A 24,364-nucleotide genomic window follows, 5' to 3' on the forward strand; every position below is an offset into this window, starting at 1 on the left:
TCCTAATGGGGACAAGCTTTCTTTTATGAAAATAGAAGCATCCACTTGGATAAAGTATTTTTTTTAAAAGCTGTAGACTTAAGTAGGGTGACCAACAGTCCTGATTTGTCCAGGACTATCTCAGTTTTAGTACTCAAAGTCCCATGTCCCAGGAAACCCCTCAGCCTGGAGAAAACCCCTCAATCCAGGGCAAACCAGAATGGTCACCCTAACTGGGAGGCAGACAGCCCTGGCTCCCCTCTCTGCTATACAGTCAGTAGCTATAGAACTTTGTGTGAGTCACTCCACCTATGTGGGCAACAGTATTCTCACCTGTAAAAGAGGTTGTCATGAATTCCTCAAAAGAGTACAGAAGTTGCTATATGTCAAGATATCTAGAACAATGTGAATGTTGGAAAAGCTTTCAGTAAAAGTTTGATAAAGGGGAATTGAAGTTAAGAATATTGATAAAGAAAATAAAATATTAGCAAACACAATCCAGTAGCACATTAAAAATAATACATCATGACTTTTTTGGAGGTCCCCATGACCACCACATATTCAGTGATTTTCTAGAATGACTCAGGTTTCAATATATAATCGTCCTCACAGTTAAGGATCATTACAGGGAAATGACATGTATTAGTCTGTTTTCATGCTGCTGATAACGACACACCTGAGACTGGGAAGAAAAAGAAGTTTAATGAACTTACAGTTCTGAATGGCTGGGGAGGCCTCACAATCATGGCGGAAGGCAAGGAGGAATAAGTCACGTCTTACATGGATGGCAGCAGGCAAAGAGAGCTTGTTCAGGGAAACTCCTGTTTTTAAAACCATCAGATTTCATGAGACTCATTCACTATCATGAGAACAGTGCAGGAAAGACCTGCCCCCATAATTCAATCACCTCCCACTGGGTTCCTCCCATGACACACAGGAATTGTGGGAGTTACAATTCAAGATAAAATTTGGGTGGGGACACAGCCAAACCATATCAGGACACAACAGAATCACCAGAGGAAAAAGACATGGGTGGAATGGAGAAATCCATGCACAGTCTTCCTATATTCTCTCCCTTCTGTAAGGGACACTGCAAGCAAGTTCCTTTCTCCAGCAACAATCAATGCAATAATGTTTCTGCCAGGAAGCCTGTTAGAGACTCAGCACCCAAGGTTTTTTTGTTGGTGGCTGGCCACATGGGCCTCTTCTGCCTGGCAACTACCAAAATTCCAGACTCTCAGAGGAATCACCTTCCTCAGAAGGAAAGCTGGTGTACTGGATAAACCACATTGTCAATCAGCCCAATCAGCCTTATCAGTTAGGGAATTATTCAAATGCCAAGTTTTCAGACACCAGCCAAGGGCCAACCTTGCAAACAGAACATTCTAGAAATAGCAGGGTCTGGCTGGCTATGATAACTCTTTTCAGCACAATGACCAAGTGGAGTTCATTCCAGGAATGAAAGAATACACATAAGTGATCACTAGAATCTGGCTCCCTAAGCTGCTATGTGTAACAGCAAATCCCAGCTGGCTGTGCCTTCACTGGTCCAAGTTCTATACATGGTGATGTGAATGCCATCAGCTCTGCTAAGCAAACTGGTCACTACCAGATTCCCTGCTAAAAATTTACCATCAGCCAAGGTCTTCTTGGCTTCTCAAATCAGAACACTGGATTTTTCTCAGTTCACCTGGAGATGAACAACTCAAGATGACTAGATCCAGACCAATCTAAACAGAAACAACGCTTGCCTCATGCATAAAGAGGCCGACTTTTTATTTACAATGGAGGATATATCCTTCTAGTGAGCCAAAATGCTTGTGTTTCAAATGTGGGGTACCACCTTTCTCAAGAGTAAGATATCTGGAAAGCATAATCAGTCATCAGAAAATTGCTTTAAGCCAGGCATGGTGGTTCACACCTCTAATCCCAGAACTTTGGGAGGCCAAGGCAGGGGGATCACTTGAGGCCAGGAATTTGAGATCCTACCTCTACAAAAAACAAAAAAAAGTTAGCCAGGCATGGTGTTCATGCCTGTAGCCCCACCTACTCAGGAGGCTGAGGCAGGAGGATTGCTTGAGCTCAGGCAGCATGTCTTCTGATATAGCTTGGATATCTATATAGTATCCCTGCCCAAATCTCATACTGAAATGCAATCCCCAGTGTTGGAGGTGGAACCTGGTGAGAGGTGATTAGAGTATGGGGGTGGTTTCTCACAATGCTATAAAGAAATACCTGAGACTGGCTAATTTGTAGAAAAAAAAAACAGTTTAATTCACTCACAGTTCCACAGGCTGTACAGGAAGCATGGCCGGAGAGGCCTCAGGAAACTTAGAATCATGGCAGAAGGCAAAGGGGAAGCAGGTACTTCTTACATGGCCCGAGCAGAAGGAAGAGAGAGGCAGGGAGGTGCCATACACTTTTAAACAACCAGATCTCACAATAATTTACTACCACAAGAACACCAAAGGGGAAATCTGCCCCCAGGATCTAATCACCTCCCACCAGGCCCCGCTTCCAACACTGGGGGTTACAATTTGACATGAGATTTGGGCAGGGACACAGACCCAAACCATATCACACAGTCTCAGGTATTTCTTTATAGCAGTGTGAGAACAGCCTAATACATCCTCTATAAAAAGAGGCACTGCTATGCAAAAAAGAACAGAATGAAGGGCTCTGTGGTTTCTCAGGGCCTTCCAGCTCTACAGCTATGACTGTGCATCCCAGCAGGTGCTAGCACACACACGAAAAGGCGTACTTCCCCAGACACAGTGCAGACAACGCAAAACAAATAGTACCCTGGTTACAACTTCAAAGAAGAGAAAGGGGGACAAATTTAACACACCTGTTTGGGTGATGGGCCTAGAATAAAGTATATGCCCAGTGACCCTGGCCCCACATTGTGATTTCTGCTTTGGGCTCCTGCTTTAGGGAGTGGAGACTCCCAGTTGAGTGATCTCAAAATCTGCTATGTAGCAGCTGCAGATTCCTTCCAGGTGCCCCTGATGCATGTTAAAGTTTGGGAACCACTCATCTAAGCAGCAAGTTGCTCTATATTCTACAACCCAGACCAATTTAGATAGATCCCTAGAAGAATGAGCATGTTTTCTTACTGGCAACTGTATTATTGAGTAGAATAGGAAAGACAATAGAGCACGCAACTACGTGATTCATTATCTACGATGCGTGTGACCAGAGTCAATGGGAAGAAAAATGAGTATGCATGTTTGCAGGACTAATTTAATCTTTATATATGTAATTCAAATTCTTCCCCTCATGTCTTCATTTGCTTTCTGAGGCATAAACTTCTAGACCTTTCCTTAAAATGGAGCAATCCAGACTTTGTATGACTATACCTTTGATTCCAATTTGGTGCATTTGCATGTTTTATCTTATTTTAATGCCTTCAGCATGGGAAAGAGACCCAGTTGTCAGAGTGACCAGGAATAGCATTTCAACAGTTTAGCCCTTACTCAAACCTTAACCCTACTTGGTCAATTTCACTGTGTTCCAGGCTCACCTAACATTTGTGGTCACAAAAATGCAAAACACTGCACTTCTGCTAGCTGCTTCCCCCTATTTTGTCTCTATAAAGTCTCATGAACTTGACTTTCTCCTAAAGTTGCTAACATAGTTGATTTTATTTTTACTAGCTAGTCTTGCCGTCTTCACTCCTTCCCCTTTGATTAACAATGCCCACTATTCAAAGCCTACCACTTAGTTTACCTACTTCCAGAGCCTACCCTCTAGAGAGGTCAACAGGCTTATGCACAGGCTCAAAATTGGGTTCATAGTGCAGTACTGGGAAGAAGCCCTGGTCTGGAAACAGGAAAGACTGGTTCTGGCCTCTGTTCTGCTGCAAACCTGCTGCACAATCTCAGGCAAGTCCCTTCCCCTCTCTGGGCCTGTCTCCTCCGTCATACAATGGAGAAAACCCAGTGAACTCGCAGCCCTTCCAGCTAGGGCATCTCAGGATTCTCTGCTTTTCCTCTGTTGGACAAGCGATCACACAGTATGGATTTCCTGGGGACAGTGCCAGTTTTGCAATCCCTGGCACCACAGCCCATACACCATGAGCATACTAGTTCTTAAACTGTGGTCCTATTTGATTTCACCAATGGCAAGGGGGTTTGAGAGGGCTTCCTACTGGTTTTTCCATAATCACATAGCCATTTCTAATTTGTAGCCCCAGATAGGAATAGGATCCTAGTATACAAATGCCCAGTCCATTTAAGCTAATGACCTTGCCAGGTCATTTCTAAAACCCCAATAAAAGGGCATGGCACACAGTGCTCAGTAAATGTCTGCTGATGCCTAAACACTATGCTTTCTCTATAACTGCAAGAGCTCCATAGAATGAACAAAGCTCAGAAGGACTGAAATACAAAAACCAATTCCTTCTGCAGAATCTAAAACCTCAAACTAAAGCTATTTAAGGCTTGAATTACATCAAACAATAGTGGGGCATATTCTTGGGACTGTTATTTTTAAAGGCACTACCTTTCAAGCTCTATTGTTGTGACATCCTTCCCTCACCCCAAATACTTAAGATTCCCATCTACGTAACTCTAGTAGGTCAGTCAAAGATCTGCAGTGAAATCCCAGGTCTTCCACTTATCAGCTGAGTGGCTTAAGCTTCCGTTTCCTCCTGTGTAAAATGGGGCAAAGAGCAAACTCCTCATTAGATTGCTTATTAAATAAAAAACCGTATCTCTAAAATTGTTGCAAATGAGCACTTGTTAACTGTTAGTCAAGGAGTTAAGGATGATCTACCCCAAAATATGCCGATTTGATATATTGATTATTTAAGGAACTGTAAGCACTTAAATAACTGTAGTTGTGGAAAGGGTTATCTGACCTGTACTTTCCTACATGTAGCAAACCATAAAATATCCTTTTGAGGAGGATGCCTTCCCCATACCAAGGTGAGAAAATATCAGGCCCTGAGCATTGCTGCTGCAATGAACCTGTACAAATAAACTTATTGAAGAAACCCTTATATTCCACTATCTCTACAACCCTCCACCCCATATATCTCCTGGTGACTTCCCTAGAATTTACTGCCCCCATCTCAGATCCCTTTGCCCTGTCATTTCTTCACAAATTTATTGTTCTTTGTCTAAAACCTGTAAGTTTTCTCCCTTGGCTATTTCCTCGGGTCTTTATTCTCTTGTGAGGGTCCCCATGTACAATGTAAAAATAAATACAATGTGCATGCTTTCCTCCTGTTAATTTGTCTTGTATCAATTTGATTCCAGACCCAGCTGAAGATCCCACTGAAGAACTAAGATGGTAGAGGTGATCTTTAGCTTCCCCTACATTAGCTAGTTAACGCAGCATTCTTACAGCTTTCTCGTCAAATCTCTTATCTGTTGGGAATTATCACACCTATACTCATTTGTGCATAAGAAAAGTGAGATCCAGAGAAGTGAGTTGCCCAAGATCACACAATTGCTTATGTTTTAGGGCCAGCAGTTGAACCCACGTCAGGAACACTTCCGATCACAGAAGATGGAGTAAAGTAGATACGCTAAGTTTAGAAGGTGCACCCAAAGAATCAAACAAACTTGGTCCTGGCCCTCCTCCGGCATTTGAAGAGAGGGACAATGGCTCTGGAGCTACCAAGGGGCAGCTTTATGGGAATCAAGAGCATGGCTCCCTGCACATAGGAGCTCCACATGCTTGACAGTATTTTCTGTTGAATGAATCCAGCTTTGTAGGCATTTTCATCTATTTTAACTTGATGGCAACATTTGCATGATTTCAAAACATCCTTTTCAATTCTTTCTGTGGGGACACTGGCACCTGGAAAAAAAGACTGATAAGGACAAGTGTGAAAACAGAAGCTACAACATATTTAGCTTCTCCCAGGCACAGATGCTATCCTCATCCACTGTCTCACTGGAACATGTCTAGGGTAATATTAGGGCCCACAGACCCTACTCTTTCTAATCCCTACTAGTTTCATGGATTCACTGGGCCTTTTCTCTAACATATTTTTTCCCCAATGGCTTAACAGGCTTGACCCAAACTGCAGTTATAATGTAACTCATTTTTCCAGTTTTAATTACTTAGAGCTTCTACTCAGCATGTGCTAGCTTATGCATCCATCAGAAATGGTTAGAATTATAGTCCATGCTCAAGGGAGACTGAGGATTTGTTGGGCCAAGGTAAAGATTTAATTAGGCTTTCAGACTTACTATAGATCCCTATTCCCTAGGGCTCAGGAAACAACAATCTAGGAATACCTATTAAAGAGAATACCTTAAAGAGAAAGGAACACAAAATGTAGTATAGACACGTAATATTATTGTTCAGTCTTTAGAAAGGAAATTCTAACATATACTGCAGCTTGGATCAATCTTGAGGACATTATGCTAAGTGAAACAAGCCAGTCACAAAAAGACAAATACTACGTGATCCCACTTATATGAGGTCCATATGGACTGGGGCAGGGAGAAGGAGTTATTGTTTAATTCGTGGAGTTTTAGTTTGGTGATGGTTGCACACTATGAATGTACTTAATATCACTGAATTATATACTTAAAACTGGTTCAGATGGTAAATTCTATGATGTGTATTTTACAATTAAACAAACAAAAAAAAGGAACAGATTGGACACGATTCTCAGCTATGTATGAGCATTGTATCATCAGAGCCCAAAGCAGCTACATAATAGATGTTCTATATCTTTATGCCCAACCCCCCATTTTCCTTCTCTTCCTTCTGCTGAATGAAGCATCTCCCTGTTCTGCCACTGAAACTAGCATCTTATAAATCACTAGCTCAGAAAATTCAGTGACTTTCAGCTAGTAGTCCACTAGAGACCATGGCTAGGCAGATGGGTGCAGCAGAGAGAATGCACCCCTCACAACCAAACAGCTCCCCCATGTGGCTGCAGCATCTCCCCCAGAGGAAAAGGCCCCTCTGGACAGAGGAACAGATTTCTTTTCCAAATTAAAGGCATAATTTTTAGCTATAATTGGTACCATCAAACTCGGTATCAGGGAAAAAATCCATTATGGGTACTATCATCTTTAATTTCTTCCAAATGAAATTGAGACATTTTTCCCTGCATTTCAAAAATGAAGACACCTGTTTCATGTAATAAGCAACTCACAGGATCCAAGAAAACCAGTTTCCCATCAATTTTTTCCCAATAAAATACCATTTGTTAGAATTTACAAGAGCTCACTTACCAATATATTTCCCTAGGAAATCTTTTTTAAAGATACATATTCTCATCATTTAAATTTGACACTTTGAATCTAAAAGTACTTTACAGCTAGCATTTTAAAGAACACTTAAGAAACTGCTTAACTGTTCAGACTTTTTTCTCAAAAATAGGCTTAGTGTATGAAAAAGATGTTTTTTAAATTATCTGTTTTTTCTTAACCATTAATAATATACCTCTTTATCATTTTGTGACTCTGTTGGACAACTAGGACACTTCCCAGGGAATGCCCTCTCTTGTCAGAAATTCTGGCTTGGAGTTCTGGCTGGAGTATGCTACCTTTGAGCAATTCTCAGTATTTCCTAGGGCGTACCAGAAACTGACTATTTATACCCGGTATGGCAACATAAGCTAAGTGAAACTTAAGTTTTATTTCTGGTTAGAATTATATCGACTCAGTGTAGAAATGCTAGTATCTCACTCTGATTAGATAAGTCTTACCAGATTTTGAGATAATCCAATTTATCAAATGGATTATCTCAAAATGGGTTTAACAATAAGAGGTAGATGAATGGAAATCCCTGGTCTACACTCATAAAATTAAGAACTGAGAAAGAAGAGGCAAAATATAATCTATGGCCCTATTAAAGACAAAGAACAGACTGCGCCAACATTTCATCCGAGATTTCTGGTTTCTTGTTTGATTGTTCTCCTAAGTACTAGCTTCCTTTGGACACAGATCTGTCTGACGGAGTCAGAGACACACTCCTTGAGAACCACAGAATACCCAAAAGGACAATCGCCAGGACAGAAATACCTAGAAGAAAACAAGCCAAGGGCAATTACAGAATCTTGGACTTGAATAACCACATGGTCATGTGAGGAACTGTCAATCCAACAAAAAACTCAATATTCACCAGACATATTTGCTACATATTTACTTACAAATCTAAAGGCAGAAAGACTAAGGGCCCTAGCAGTGAGGCATCAATGATCAGACTCAGTATAAGTGAATTAAAAAGTTTATTAGCCATAGAAAAAAACTGATTCCTCAAAATCAATTATTGATAAATCCCCTGTAAAACAGCAAGCTTACAGAAAATTTCTCTCATGAACAGATAGTCACTATACTTTTGGTCCAAGAAATGCTGGGTTTTTTCCTCCTTCTTCAGATGACAGATGGATGTAACTGAATCTACGAACGAGTGTACTTGCCCCAAATGTGCAACATAAATACAGAAGCGATGAACAGAAGACTCATAACCAATACTGGAACAGGGCCACTAGAAATAAGAAGAGAAAGCATGCTTACTTTTAGTAATAATATATTATTAGATCTGCAATACTAAAGATTGCCTAGGGGAAAAGTAGAGGTAAGGTGGGCAGCACTCAAGGTTCATCCAGAAACATTATTTGTATCATTTTAAAATATTTCTAAAATTATGATTGTGGATACTTTTGAAGGTGTGATGATGGCACTGCAATTGTGTTTAAAAAGGACGAGTCCTTATCTTTTAGTAAAACATACCAAAACATATACAAATGAAATGATCTGATGTCTTGGAGACATTAATCTAATTTCATGTATTTGTTGTCTTCTCAAATAAAAAGAAGAAAACTCTTTCAGTGCAAATGAACCCATTACCAAACTTTTTTTTTCAAATTAAGATTTATTTAAAGACAACCTTCTGAATAAGACCTAGTATTTGCTAGCACACCAACGTGACTATAGCAAAAAATAATTTAATTGTATATTGTAAAACAACTAACAGTATAATTGGATTGTTTATAACACAAAGGATAAATGCTTAAGGTAATGGATACCCCACGCACCCTGATATGATTATTACACATTGTATGCCTGTATCAAAACATCTCATATAACCCATAAATATATACACCTGTATACCCATAAAAATTAAAAATTAAAAGACAACCTTCTTGAGAAGGGTTTAAAATGAGTCCCCTGAAGAGCAATGGGCTACAAATGTTCTCTCTGAGGTTCCCTCTCATGCCTATAATCCCAGCACTTTGAGAGGCTGAGGCCAGGAGTTAGAAACCAGCCTGGGCAACACAGTGAGATTCTGCTTGTACAAAAAACTAGCCAGGCATTGTAGTGCGCACTTGTAGTCCCAACTACTCAGGACTAATTAATCCAAATTTATCCAATTTTGTCTCCTGGAGTAAAGATCACTTGAGCCCAGGAATTCAAGACTACAATGAGCTATGATCATGCCATTGCACTCCAGCCTGGGCGACAGAGCAAAACCCTGTCGCTAAAGGAGAAAAAAAAATTCTCTCTGAAAACTCAAACTACCTCCACCAAAGACCAAAAGGTTGGCAGTCAGGATACCCCCACCTCACATATCCCCAACCCCAAGAATTACTTCCTAGATATATTCTCACATTATCATATAAGTCTCCAATATAAGAGAAAACAAGAATTCCAGGGAAGGCTTTATAAACTAAATTTGTGATCCTTTTGTGACTTTGTAAACTAAAGTCAAGGTGCTGGTCAAATTAATTAAAACTAATTAAAATTATAAAAACTAATTAAAATTAATAAAAACTTTACAAATTTGTAAAGTTACAAATTTGTGACTTTGTAAACTAAAGTCAAGGTGCTGGTCAAATTAATTAAAACTAATCCAAATTAATTCAATTTTGTCTTTTTTATTTTAACCAGATGGACAATATGCAAAAAGCATAGGACTTAATCAGAATATCCAGTTCCACCTCTTGTTGTGTGTCTTTGAGCATGTCACTTTGCCTCTCTGAACCTGAGGTCCTCATCTACAAAATGGTAACATCTCTCACCTCACTGGATTGCTGGGCAGATCAAACTAGACAACAGACATTGAAAGTTCTTTGCAAAGTACAAAGTGCTATGTAAATCAGAGTTGCTGTTATTATTTCGAATCCTCATCCACCGAGTTTAGTCAGGAAACAGTTGTAGGCAGTGGTGTTCTGGAACCTAACAGAAATCTGTGGGATCAGATCTGCCACACAGCACCAGAAACCCTGAGCAAGGCATGGGGACAGGGGTCCCTGGACACCCATTTCCCATCACCTAATGAGCACTCCAATGCCTAAGAACTTGGAAAGTGGTATTATATGTTCACCCTCCTGAGTCTACTCACCACCCACCAAAGGCAAAGAGGCCGAGGAACTCCTGGTAACACAGCCTAATGGGAAAACCTCCATCAGGTTGTAGTAATATCAGCTTATGCCTTCAGGAGAACTTTGAAAAATCACCCAATTCCTATTCAAATGATTACTCCTATTTCTTGGTACGGGGCAAGAACACCAAATGAAGAGCAATTTCATCTAATTAAGCAGTTTTCCCTCCAGTTCTCTCCGTTCTCATTTATTTTGACATAGCTCCATGAAGAACTTCCTTTCCTTTCCCTCACTCCATGAAAAGATGTCATTCCCGGCCCTACAATGCCTAATCGGTTGATAAACAGGCAAACCAAACCCAGTCCGCCCGGCACAAATGAGGCTGTTGTGTACAGTAAATCGCATCAAGGCAAACGCTACTGGTGACAGAGACAGAGCGCTGCCACTGCTGCTCTGCTGCCACTGGACAGAAACACAAGGACTGTTCCTAAGACTTACACTTTGAGCCCAGGTGAATCTTCTGTGTAGAATCGCCACATCCCCCCGGTGCCTGCCGAGGTTGTGCGGCCTGCACTCCTTGTCCCACAGCTGGCATTTTTCCTGAAAGAGAGGAAAATGTTACAAATGGCCTTTTCTGGAAATTATTAGAATAGCATTATAACATATGCTACCATTATTACACAGTTAAGGAATCAAAAAAAAAAAAAACTTTCTTTGCTAGAATCTACCCAAATTCCTGCTTTTACTCCTTTGATCATGATAACCACAATGAACTAAGTGCCTACCTGATGCCAATGCATACAATAACCCTGAAAAGCAGTCACGATTTTTCCATTTTATAAATGAGGCAAATTGGCCTCAGAAAAGGTTAAGCAAAATATCTAAGACCCTGCAGCCAACAGGTGGCTGAACCTAGCTCTGACCCTGGAGCCCATCTGCATGCCCAAAACATCCAGCTGTGTCATGTGGACAAAGCATTTCACTTTCTCCTCACATGCATTTTTCATGAAGCCAAATAATAAATCCCTGTTTTAAAATGCCCTGAATCCACACAAGCTGATCTTAAAATGGCTACTTTAAAAGATGTATTTTAAAATTAGTATATTTACTGCAAACAGACAAAAACTTTAAGCTTTAATTATATCCAGGGCCCAAGATAGAGTACACACTTTATAAAAAATTACTTTGTTATGTGTTGTCACTAGTTTGTTTGTTTTTTTTTTTTTGAGATGGAGTTTCGCTCTGTTGCCCAGGCTGGAGTGCAGTAGTACAATTTCTGCTCACTGCAACCTCCGCCTCCTGGGTTCAAGCGATTCTTCTGCCTCAGCCTCCTGCTTAGCTGGGATTACAGGCGTGCACCACCATGCCCAGCTAATTTTTGTATTTTTAGTAGAGACAGGGTTTCACCATACTGGCCAGGCTGGTCTTGAACTCCTGACCTCATGATCTGCCTGCTTTGGCCTCCCAAAGTGCTGGGATTACAGGTGCAAGCCACCGCACCTGGCCATGTTTTCACTATTTTAATATAGTGATCACAGATCTTGCACAGAGAGGTAGAATGTAAAAAAAACGCAGGGAACACCCAACCAAAACGTGTCTCTCACAAGGGGATCAAGGCTTGTAAGATACACTATGTAATACACGCAGCCCTGGCAGACAGAAGCAGCCTAGCAGCACTTAGGACTCTGCTGCCAAGGAATAGGCCCAAGGAATCCTTTCTCTCCTCTTTGGGAGAAGCCCTCAGTCACCGGGGAACCCCACCCAGCAACTACCCTTCCCTGCAGTACTTCCCCAACCCCAGCTGCTCATCGTGCCCCATGTTGGAGTGGTACAATATGGGGGTAAGGGGCAAGTGGTGAGAAGTCACAAGCAATTTTCTTCAGACCATGTATCACCAACTCAGAAGTCCTAGTGGGGAGGAGAGGGGAAGCCTATCTCATTGCTGCCTGCACCATTCAGCATCAAATCCCAGTATACCCTCCCTCAAAATCTCACTCCACTATCTGTGGGCTGATGATTCTGGATTTTTGAAAAAGGGAAGGGCATATACGGAAAAGAAGAGAAGTGAAAACCCTATCCCTACTATCTATTCTTGCTTTCCTCCCCATTCTGGTCCTCATGCCTCCTTTACCCAACCACGGTCTTTACTCCACACTCTGAATGCAGGAAGCACCGTCTACAGCACGGGGAGCCTGCCCTGCTACATGACGGAGTGGGAGAGTGCGGTCCTTGTTCTAACAGGAAGAGCTGTGTTCATGCCAGAACTTTGAAAGCAATCAGTGCCAAACCATGATTTGGGTCTATTGTACTACAAGGATTATATTTCAGACACATTAATTATGGGCTACGTGGTAGCCTGGGAACTTAAAACTTCATTGTGTGACCATTCCTATGGGAAAACTGATTGTAAATGGCAAAACATAACTGTACAGGGATTTACAGAAAGATTCATGCCCTTAGAAAAGGTTTCACACACACAGATACATGTCATTCCATCTGTGGGGTATGCAGCTGAAATCTTCCTCCTTGTTCATTGAAAAGGATTTTAAGCTAGAAGATAAACCCAGTGTGAACATATTATAGTCATGGACTGAGCCAGGACTTGGACGCATGCACTTCCTACTATTTCCACAATATCACACCTCCAGTTCCTGACTTCAAAGTTTCCTGGAATTACAGGAGCCCCAGAGGAGTCAGGCTGGCTTCTCTTAAGATTTCTTATTTCTGCTGGCGCATGGAACATAGAAGAGTATTTGAAAACCAGAGCCCCTAGAAATACTAAAGTGTACTCAAAATACTTCCCATTCCCTAGGGGTAGCTAGGTAAAGGTTAATAAAACACATTGAATCTCTCAAATTTGTATTTAGGGGCTATTTTACCCTTTCTTTCTGGCCACTGTATAACTGTCTCTCCCTTCTATACCTCAACACAATGGTTTTCATAACTAACCAGTTACACACTTGGTTCTAACATGGTGCTTCTGTTGCTCCTCAAAGCCAACCTCATCGACCTCAGAATCTTCATACTTACCCACTCCTTTTGCCTAGGAGGCCTATTCGTCCCCAAACCATTGTGTGATTTGCTCTCTTGCTTCTTTCAGGTATCTACTCAGGTATTACCTACTGTGAACACCCTATCTAAAACAACTACCTACCTTTGCCCTATCCTCACCACTCTCTATCCCCCACCCAGCTTTATTTATCTTCATAGCCCTTATTGCCTGAAATTACATTGTCTTATTTTCCTTGCGTTTGATCTCCCACACTGGAATATAAGGTTCATGAGTACAAACCTTGCCTATCTTGTTCACAGACCCATCTTCGGAGATGAAACAGCATTTGGCATGTAGTAGACCTCAATACCTTGATGTCTATACATTGGTGGCTATTCCGCCATCTTAATATCCCTGATTCCCATTAATCCTGCTAGAACACTATGTGGCACTTCACACCTTTACAGTTGATAAAGCATTATTGCTCCTCACAGCAAGTTCCTTTTATATTGTATTTAGGAGAGCAAGAACACCAACTCTGGCCTGAGCTTAAATTTAATAACATTTCTCCTCCAAGGTAGTATCTATCACCTCATCAAGCATGGAGAAGGCAACTCTACAGACAACATAATCCAAAGCACTATTATGAATCATTAACTTCCAGTGTTTTCTCAGACTTATAAAGCAAAGATATTCTTAAACAACCAATACTTATTACATTATACTCATGAAATGATACTTAATCACTACCATTCTAGAAGGAAACACTGTCAGGTCTCTCAATACATACAACCATGGTCTTTCTTGTTACACTAGCTCTATCACACTGAATCCTAAAAGATGACACCAACACCCACGACTTTAAAAACTGCATCTGTCTGTCTTCAAATGTTTCAGTTCTCCATTTCACTTGTGCATCAGTTATTTCATTTTTACTATTAAATAAATTATTTCATTATCATATGTACATTTGATAAATATGTGCTTTTTCTTTTATTTCTTTACAAATTCTCGGATGGCCAAACTTCCCTGCCACAGTATTACCAATTCTCATTAAGCAGAACCATTCCCAAGGAACCACACCCACAGGACATGTTTTCCATTCCTGCACAAAAAATCTCTAAAACCCAGGGTGGGAAGGGGACAGCACTCAAAGCCCATATAAGTTAAACCTCAGCCTGATACACTCCTCATGAACATCCCAATGACAGGGAACTCAAAATCATTCAGGATAATTTTACATTTCTGCCAGTTCTATTATAATGTCTTTGTTCTGATGTGAAATATTTCATGTAAGTTGAAATCATCAGTTTTAGATTTACCTGTTGCAGCCAGAAAATGTCACATCCCTCTTCACATCCTTCAGAAGTTTCCATGCATGTGTTCAAGATTTTTTCCTCCCTAGATAAAACCCCACTAGTTCCTTCAAAAATCCCAAAACAACTTGGTTGCTTGATTCCTTCCTTCAGTCATTATTTATTGTGTCATGCCTTATGGTGGGTACCTGGGATAGAAATGACTTGAGCAGGTTCTCTGTTAAAGTCTAAAGGAGATAAATATGGAAACATCACTGGTCTTATAATGATATGAACAAAATGCTATGGGGGCAAAAGGGAAAACTAGTAGCTATTGCTGCTTACAGACAGAGAAGGCCTCAAGAGGAAATAACCCCTGAGCTTAGTCTTGGAAAATAAGTAGAAATTTGCCTTGAGATGAGGGAGAAAGTTTGTGAATTCAGAAAACAGTAATGAGTTCACGAGTGCTGGATCATACGACAGCAAAGAAAAGATTAGGCTGAAGGCCGGGCGCAGTGGCTCACGCCTGTAATTCCAGCACTTTTGGAGGCAGAGACGGGAGGATCACAAGGTCAGGAAATCGAGACCATCCTGGCTAACATGGTGAAACCCCGTCTCTACTAAAAATACAAAAAATTAGCTGGGTGTGGTGGCACGTGCCTGCAGTCTCAGCTACTCAGGAGGCTGAGGCAGGAGAATCGCTTGAACTCTGGAGGCAGAGGCTGCAGTGAGCCGAGATCGTGCCACTGCACTCCAGCCTGGGCGACAGAGTGAGACTCCATCCCAAAAAAAAAAAAGGAAAAAGAAAGGTTAGGCTGAAATGACCACTAAGAGCTTTGGTATCCCCCTGGTTTTTTTTTTTTTTTTTTTTTTACTTCAGCAACAAGAAAGTAACAGAAACTACGCAGAAGAGTAACAGCAGAGTGAACGATGGACTGGAAGGCAAACAGCCTGAAGAAAAGGGTTAAGTAGCAAATGCAAAGCAGTAGAAAGAGAGAAGGAAAGAGCTTATGAGAAAGCTTTCAAGCAGAGTTTAAAGTCTGGCATATGACTAGAGAGAGAAAGAGCATAAGAAAAATCCAAGATGACGCTGACGTTTCTGGCTCTGAGTAAATGAGTGTACAACAGTGCCATATGGAAGTAAGGAGATATAATTGAGAGTGAGAGAGCTGAGCTGAAAAGAGACTAAGTTTTGTGTAGGACGAGTTATCTGTAGGACAGATTGCTTATGGGGCCGCCAGATGGAAATGTGAGTGCAAACCTCAGGTCCAGAGACACCAGTTTAATGACATCGGTTTTCTCAAAGTTATCTCTGACTCTATTCCAGTTTGTTAACTTTCCTTTTTTAAGAGTAGTGCCCTAAACTGAGCAACGAGAAAAAAAATGTCGCCTTCCTCCCAAAAGGCCTTTAACTACTCCCACGGCCACGTCACTAGAAGCTCATTTTGCCTTTGTCAATCTTCACATGCTAGGGTCTCCACCCCAGAATCAGCGAGGTTCTGGGTCCTATCTCCGAGTCTGGAAGCGAACGAACTGCAGGGTTCCTTACCTCTGCCGGACAGTGGATCCCGCCGCCCGGGCGGCCACTGCTTTGCTGGGAGAGCGCCCTGAGGATCCCACGTTAGTGCCACTGGGGGTCGGACCAGGCTGTAGAGGGAGACAAGCAGACAGACGGGTGAGCGCGGCAGGCCTGCCCCAGAACCCCGGCCTAGACACCCACACCCGAGGCTGGGGGAAGCAAGGGAGCTACAGAGGAAAAGCACGGCGCAAAGCAGGAGGAGTCAGGGCTTCTGGGAGAGGCGGGGATCATGGAAGGGCCGCCATACCATATTGGAGATGAGGGTGGCAAAGCGCTGACGCGGACGGATAGAAAGTTACGGAGCCTCCGAAGGACAGGCAGCTGGCGAGACTGGCTCAGGCCCCGCCCCCGGACTTGGAGGCAAGGTCCTCTCTGACTCCAGGGACGCCTGGGTCGTCTCACGATATGCCTGTAGACAGTCTGCTACAGACAACTTAGTTACCTGCTATATGGGAAGTAGAGACCTCCGGCCTCCTTCCTTTGGATCACAACGTCCTTCAGAAACTACAATCCCTACCGAAGGAAAAATATAACCGGGGTCAGACAAGCTATTTTCTCAGGCAGTTACTAGACCCTCACAGATTTGCGCTGATGTGGCCTAACTGACGCACGTACGGCAGGGCGGGGTCGGCCCGCAGTGGCCAGCTGGGAGCTACGAGCGCGGAGCTTGCGCAGAAGACCCCCATCAGGGTGCGGGGTGCAGTTGCGGCTCCAGGGCCATGGCGGAGGAGCAGGGCCGGGAATGGGACTCGGTTCCCAAGCCGTCGGTGCTGTTTCTGCACCCAGACCTGGGCGTGGGCGGCGCTGAGCGGCTGGTGTTGGACGCGGCGCTGGCGCTGCAGGCGCGCGGGTGTAGCGTGAAGATCTGGACAGCGCACTACGACCCGGGCCACTGTTTCGCCGAGAGCCGCGAGCTACCGGTGCGCTGTGCCGGGGACTGGCTGCCGCGAGGCCTGGGCTGGGGCGGCCGCGGCGCCGCCGTCTGCGCCTACGTGCGCATGGTCTTCCTGGCGCTCTACGTGCTGTTCCTCGCCGACGAGGAGTTCGACGTGGTAGTGTGCGACCAGGTGAGGCGGCCGCGGGGCCGGCTGCGCGAGTGCGGACCTCGCCGTGGAGGGCGGCCGCGGGCATGACCCCTGAGAGAAGACCTTCCCTGTCTGCGGTTCGCAAAGATCGGAACTGACATGGAGAAGTCAGGGTTGTGAGCGAGCCTGTGGTTCTCTAACTTTAGTGTGGGCCCATTTAAAGTTGCAGATTGCTGGGGTTCCATTCTCCAGGAAGTTTTCATCCAGGTGCCCTGAGGTGGGGCCCAGAAATCTGCATTTTAACTGGGTCATAGGGTGATTCCGAGGTAGTCAGTCTTTGGGGCTCTGAGAAACGCTGGTATTAGAAGTCAGCTTCAGTCACCTTTTACTAATGAGTAACTCGCGTGTTGTCTTCCCGCTTACCTGTTATTTTTGTTGACTCTCCTTTCAGGCCATTTGCATCCCACTGTCCTTGTGTTCGGAGCCAGGCCACACCGTCCTCAGCAGTGTCATGTGTTAAAAACGCCAAGCTGAATATATCATGCCCCTATTAAAACTTGTACATGGCTCCCCATTGGTTTTTGGAGAAAAGTTCAAGCTTTTTACCTTGGTAAATAATGTCCACCTGGATCTGCCCTGTAGCTATTCTTGACTCTTTCCTTCGTGCATTTTTCCCCATCCTAAAAAAGATGACTTTAAAAAGTAACATTTACTCGATTAAAAATTTAGTAGTATAGAAGGATGTAACCTAAAAGCCCCGTCCTATTCTACTCCCTGAAGATAGCCACCGTTAAGTTTCTCTTGTATTTTTTCAGAAGTTGTGGTGACACCAGCCTGTGTCTTTTCATAGGTATATCTATATCTTCTTATTGGTACATAATTGGTATTATGACATACCTACTATTAGGCATCTTCTTTTTCAGCAAAAATTTATTTATTTATTTATTTATTTATTTTGAAACGGAGTCTTGCTCTGTCTCCCAGGCTGGAGTGCAGTGGCGCGATCTCGGCTCACTGCAACCTCCGCCTCCAGAGTAGCTGGGAGTACAGGTGCGCGCCCCACGCCCGGCTAATTTTTTCTATTTTTAGTAGAGATGGGGTTTCACCATGTTGGCCAGGCTGGTCTCGAACTCCTGACCTCGCGATCCGCCCACCTCGGCCTCCCAAAGTGCTGGGATTACAGGCATGAGCCACTGCGCCCAGCCGGGACATTCTTATGTATCAATATTAGAGATTCACTTCATTCTTCATAGTGGCCAGAAAATCCACTTTTGTTTAAGTGTGTCATAATTAAACATTCTCCTTAAAGGACACTAATGTTGTGACTAGTTTTTTGTGAATAGATCAGTGTTGTAATGAACATCCTTTTACTTCTTTTTTTAAAAATATTTTTGTACTTCTGCAAATATGTCGTTTGAGGAAATTCCTAAAGTTGGTGGGTCTAAGAGTTGTTCATTTTAAATATCAATAGCTACTGCCAAGTTTGCCTACCAAGGAGGCTGTGTCACTTTACTCCCCCACAATGTATGATAGAGCCTCTTACTCCATGCTTTTGTCCGCCTTGGATATTAACCATTTTAATCTTTGCCAAACTGATAGGTGCAGATGGCATCACATTTGTATTTGTGTTTCTTTAATTATGACTCCTGAGTTACTTTTGATTATCCTTGCTTGCATGGAAGCTTTCTTTTTAAGTAACGTGGACATTTACCAAACATCCTGCATGTGTCAGTAGGCATGAGGCAGCTGAGACTATAGTGGGTAGAGGAAAAATTATTGGCTTGGAAATAGGCATCTTGGATTCAAGTTCCGTATCTACTGCTTTAATTAAGTGGCTTTGAATAAATTGCACATTATCCCTAAAGTTACCTTCTTCAGGTTTTAAGTTAGCTGAGACTAAAATGACTTGTAAAGATTACCCAACAAGAAAGTCTGTAGTAATGCCAGCATGTAGTTCATGCTCAGTGATGACTAGCTTTAATATTTATTGAGCACATACTGTGTGCTAAACTCCGTGTGTTTTGCATATATCAGTGCATTTAATAATCACAAAAAGTATATGGGTTTTTTGAACTATAATTGTCACCATGTTACAGAAGAGGAAACTAAGGCCCAGAGTGGGATAAATTACTTGATCGTGGCCACACAGTTAGTAGAGCTGAGATTCAAACCCTGGCAGTCTTGAATCTAGAGCTTGTGCTCTAAACTACTATAGTTCATTCAGTTCCTTAGAAGGAGAAAGATCCTAGAGCGGCACTGTTCAGTATGGTAGCCACTAGCCACATGTGGCTTTTGAGCACTTGAAATGTGGCTAGTCTAAACTGAGATGTGCTAAAGTTAAAATACAAACCGATTTTGAAGATGTAATGTGAAATATATGTATATATAAAGTATCTCATTAATACTGTTTAGTATTGGTTACATTTTGAAATGATAATGTTTTCGGTAAATAATATGTTAAAATTAATTTCACCCTTAAAAACATTTTTAATATTACTAGATTTCTATTAGACAGCACTATACAAGAGGAAATCACTGGACTTGAAGCTTTAAATGTTTAGCACACATCTAGCAAACGTCTGTAGCCTTCTGTACACCAGGCATATGGTACTGGGTGAGAGTCTTGGGGAATAAAACAGAATCAGACATTGCCCATGAGGAGCCCACAGACTAGCCAGACGGGGTGGGTGTCTGTGTTTTTGGTTTGGTTGAAGTTGAGTTGACCACTTTATCCGCTGTTGATTTTTGCTTTGGCTAGGTGTCTGCCTGTATCCCAGTGTTCAGGCTGGCTAGACGGCGGAAGAAGATCCTATTTTACTGTCACTTCCCAGATCTGCTTCTCACCAAGAGAGATTCTTTTCTTAAACGACTATACAGGGCCCCAATTGACTGGATAGAGGAGTACACCACAGGCATGGCAGACTGCATCTTAGTCAACAGCCAGTTCACAGCTGCTGTTTTTAAGGAAACATTCAAGTCCCTGTCTCACATAGACCCTGATGTCCTCTATCCATCTCTAAATGTCACCAGCTTTGACTCAGTTGTTCCTGAAAAGCTGGATGACCTAGTCCCCAAGGGGAAAAAATTCCTGCTGCTCTCCATCAACAGATACGAAAGGAAGAAAAATCTGACTTTGGCACTGGAAGCCCTAGTACAGCTGCGTGGAAGATTGACATCCCAAGATTGGGAGAGGGTTCATCTGATCGTGGCAGGTGGTTATGATGAGAGAGTCCTGGAGAATGTGGAACATTATCAGGAATTGAAGAAAATGGTCCAACAGTCCGACCTTGGCCAGTATGTGACCTTCTTGAGGTCTTTCTCAGACAAACAGAAAATCTCCCTCCTCCACAGCTGCACGTGTGTGCTTTACACACCAAGCAATGAGCACTTTGGCATTGTCCCTCTGGAAGCCATGCACATGCAGTGCCCAGTCATTGCTGTTAATTCGGGTGGACCCTTGGAGTCCATTGACCACAGTGTCACAGGGTTTCTGTGTGAGCCTGACCCGGTGCACTTCTCAGAAGCAATAGAAAAGTTCATCCGTGAACCTTCCTTAAAAGCCACCATGGGCCTGGCTGGAAGAGCCAGAGTGAAGGAAAAATTTTCCCCTGAAGCATTTACAGAACAGCTCTACCGATATGTTACCAAACTGCTGGTATAATCAGATTGTTTTTAAGATCTCCATTAATGTCATTTTTATGGATTGTAGACCCAGTTTTGAAACCAAAAAAGAAACCTAGAATCTAATGCAGAAGAGATCTTTTAAAAAATAAACTTGAGTCTTGAATGTGAGCCACTTTCCTATATACCACACCTCCCTGTCCACTTTTCAGAAAAACCATGTCTTTTATGCTATAATCATTCCAAATTTTGCCAGTGTTAAGTTACAAATGTGGTGTCATTCCATGTTCAGCAGAGTATTTTAATTATATTTTCTCGGGATTATTGCTCTTCTGTCTATAAATTTTGAATGATACTGTGCCTTAATTGGTTTTGATAGTTTAAGTGTGTATCATTATCAAAGTTGATTAATTTGGCTTCATAGTATAATGAGAGCAGGGCTATTGTAGTTCCCAGATTCAATCCACCGAAGTGTTCACTGTCATCTGTTAGGGAATTTTTGTTTGTCCTGTCTTTGCCTGGATCCATAGCGAGAGTGCTCTGTATTTTTTTTAAGATAATTTGTATTTTTGCACACTGAGATATAATAAAAGGTGTTTATCATAAAAAAGAAACAGTATTAGATTTTGGTCTCCATAATCTATTTTGGTATTGTTATGAACATGGATATGACAACCAAACTGGAAATCAGAACACTAGGGTAAAGTGGATATTGAAATGAAGCAAGAATATTGTCACACATGTGTTGTGCATCTTGTTTAGGGTATATTTCTTAATGTCATCTAGGTCATTAGTTTTGTTAATATTTGTGTTGTCTTGACCAAGCTCCTACTAAGTGTAGGACACAAATGTTTTTTATCTTCCAAGGCCTGGCTCAAATGCCACTGCTGCAAAGCTTTCTTTGACCCTCTGGCCACCTCCCAAGCCAGAAGTTATCTTCCCCCTCCATGTACTCTAGCCTTTTCATGACACTGATCTTTTCGTGACACTGACTTATAGTTCACTGTTTACCTGTTGGTCTAACAGCAAATCATAAACAGTAGTTTTCAACATACTTCTAAGGCTAAATTCATTTCCAGAAGTAGCAAAGCTTACTAGCCGAAGGCTCCACATTTATCAACTCTTAAGAGCTAGACTTGAGAGCCTAACAGCCTATATGATTTTGTGTAAATTGATCTCTATACCTCAGCTTCTTCATCTGCAAAGTGAGATAATTGTACTATTCTACTTTCCTCATAGTGCGGTTATAACAGATTATGATAATATTACAAAGTACTTAATACTTGGCATGTAGTATATATATTAGCTATTAGTATTTTGCAATTTGGGGATATTGAAAATTAGAAATTGCATGTTAGTTCATGCTGCACTACCATATTGTTCTTTTGGGGCTCTTCAATGGGTGAAATTCCATTTTACAGTTAATCATGTGCATCTGTATCACAGGAGTATTTTGGCAAAATGATTCTGTACCAAAAAGGAGTACTATAAAATGAGGGTGCCAAATATATTGAGTCTTTTATGGGATTAAAAGTTCTGTTGCATTCCATTTTCTTTGGCATTGTGAAAGCTTACCATGTAGTACAGAAGGTATGATTTGGTTCATGTGTTTCTGAGAAATGCAGCCTTTCCAGGAAGCCTGGTGGCTCTTACCATGGAGTTTAGCACAGATAGACTTGGCCACACTGTGACCTACAACATGGTGCTTACCTTACTAAGCAGCACTAAACATTTGCATATTTGACCATTTTTATGCGAATCCTTTCAAATGGACTACATGGGTTCATGGACCCTGATTTTAGCTTCACTTCATTGTCCTAAGCCGGAGTGAGTGACAATAAGATTTCACAGGTCTGGGAGGGATGGAGTCCTGCCTGCCATGAGCTTCCAGCTTCTGACCATTAGTTCCTGGTTCCTGGACCCTAGAATGGAACTTTGCCCTTAAGAAGTGTTCACACCTTCCAAAACTAAGCTGAAGTTAGGGAAAGTAGAAGCATGAAACATTGAAGGTGAATTGTTGGGGCCTTATCCATAGTAATTCTGGTAATTACTTTGTGCAGAGCAGGAAAGGAGATACATACATAGCAGATGCTTAATCCTCAACAATTCACTGAGATGTAGGTATTCTTCCCTTTTAGATGAATGTAGTTAAGCAAGTTGCCTGCATCCCATGGCCTTGAAGAATGGACAGAATCTCAAGGCCCTCTGATTCCAAAGTCCAACCACTTTACTATTCTTCAGTCTGCCCTCACCCTAACCAAATTCTTTGTGTAATGTTTTTTCAGTACAACTCCCTCTGCAGCACTACAGTTGTAGTTGTACAGGTCTTTGGGTTTAGAAAGACTTTGCGATTTACTGTCCATTTGCCTCTTCCCATCAGTCTTCTGAGGTGAGTATGATTATCCCCCATCTTACACACAAGCTCAGAGAGGTGAAAGACTTGCCTGAAGGCACACAATTGAAAAGTAACTGAGCCAGCATTTGGCCCTTAGTTACCTGAGCCATCCGGGACTTTGCGCATACCAGAATTTCTCAGTCTCCTCCTCTTTGATAGGCATAAATATTATTTGTCCTTCATACATACACACACACATACACACATAAAAACACGATGGGCCAATAGAAGAAGGAGTATCATGTCCATAAAGAGACCCACTCAGCTAAGGGGGAGTAGTATTGCAGTTCTTTGATCCAATGACAAATGTCTACTGAACACGTATTTGGACAGCCTTTAGAGCTTTTGCAGAGCTCATTAGAGATTGTCTCATTTGCTCTTCACAGCATCCTTTCAGGTAATTATTATAGGCATTTTTAGAGATTGAAAGTCTGAGGCTTGCAGCTAGGAAGCAGTGGAGCTACGATTCAAACCCAGGTATGTCCAACTTGAGGTTAACAGTTCTTTTAGTTGTACTACAGTTGCCTCTTCAGCAAATGCTTCATGACCAGCCTGACCAAAATGGAGAAACCCCGTCTCTACTAAAAATACAAAAAAATTAGTGGGATGTGGTGGTGCATGCCTGTAATCCCAGCTACTTGGGAGGCTGAGGCAGGAGAATCGCTTGAACCTGGGAGGCGGAGGTTGCGGTGAGCTGAGGTCGCACCATTGCACTCTAGCCTGGGCAACAAGAACAAAACTCTGTCTCAAAAAAAAGAGTAAAAACAGCACCAGAGCACTTCACTGCTCCACTCTGCACACTCCATCTTTAATCATAACAATCAGCCCTTCTCTGTCCACCTTTGCCAGGGTCACTAATCGTCCTGTGATCTCCTTCCTTTGCATTTCCACCTCCCAGAATCAAAGCCAGTCAAATCTGACTGGGACCCCAGAGGCCACCTAACCTAATTTGATATTGCACAGATGGGAAAACAAGCCCAGAAAGAGGAAGGGACCTGTCTGAATTCACACAGAGGGACAGTTGCAGCCCTCCTCTACCTCTATCAAAAACCACTTATATTCTATCACTTCCTTTGAACCCCTTACTCCATTCCTAACCTTAACCCTCTCGAACTCTGTCCCCAATAGCCTGAGAAGGTGTCACCCTCCAGACACCAGTGCTCTCATGCCTGTCAGCTAAG

At 42.3% G+C, this 24,364-nt stretch overlaps 2 protein-coding genes across 2 annotated transcripts; one reads left to right on the plus strand and one right to left on the minus strand.

Annotated features, from left to right (window-relative positions):
• Nucleotides 1-8,162: 8,162 nt before the first annotated feature.
• SEC61B (SEC61 translocon subunit beta) lies at nt 8,163-16,530 on the minus strand. The gene is made up of 4 exons (XM_003820632.5): nt 16,390-16,530; nt 16,113-16,210; nt 10,775-10,876; nt 8,163-8,439 (listed from the first exon to the last, which is right to left on the minus strand). The coding sequence occupies exons 1-4, from the start codon at nt 16,390-16,392 to the stop codon at nt 8,352-8,354; spliced, it is 291 nt and encodes a 96-aa protein (XP_003820680.1). The 5' UTR covers nt 16,393-16,530; the 3' UTR covers nt 8,163-8,351.
• ALG2 (ALG2 alpha-1,3/1,6-mannosyltransferase) lies at nt 16,499-21,402 on the plus strand. The gene is made up of 2 exons (XM_003820631.5): nt 16,499-17,209; nt 19,926-21,402. Exons 1-2 carry the CDS (start codon nt 16,862-16,864, stop codon nt 20,826-20,828), a joined length of 1,251 nt encoding a protein of 416 aa, XP_003820679.1. The 5' UTR covers nt 16,499-16,861; the 3' UTR covers nt 20,829-21,402.
• The last annotated feature ends 2,962 nt before the right edge of the window (nt 21,403-24,364 follow it).

The sequence above is a fragment of the Pan paniscus genome, chromosome 11 (genome assembly GCF_029289425.2).
Source record: "Pan paniscus chromosome 11, NHGRI_mPanPan1-v2.0_pri, whole genome shotgun sequence".
NCBI lineage: Eukaryota > Metazoa > Chordata > Mammalia > Primates > Hominidae > Pan > Pan paniscus.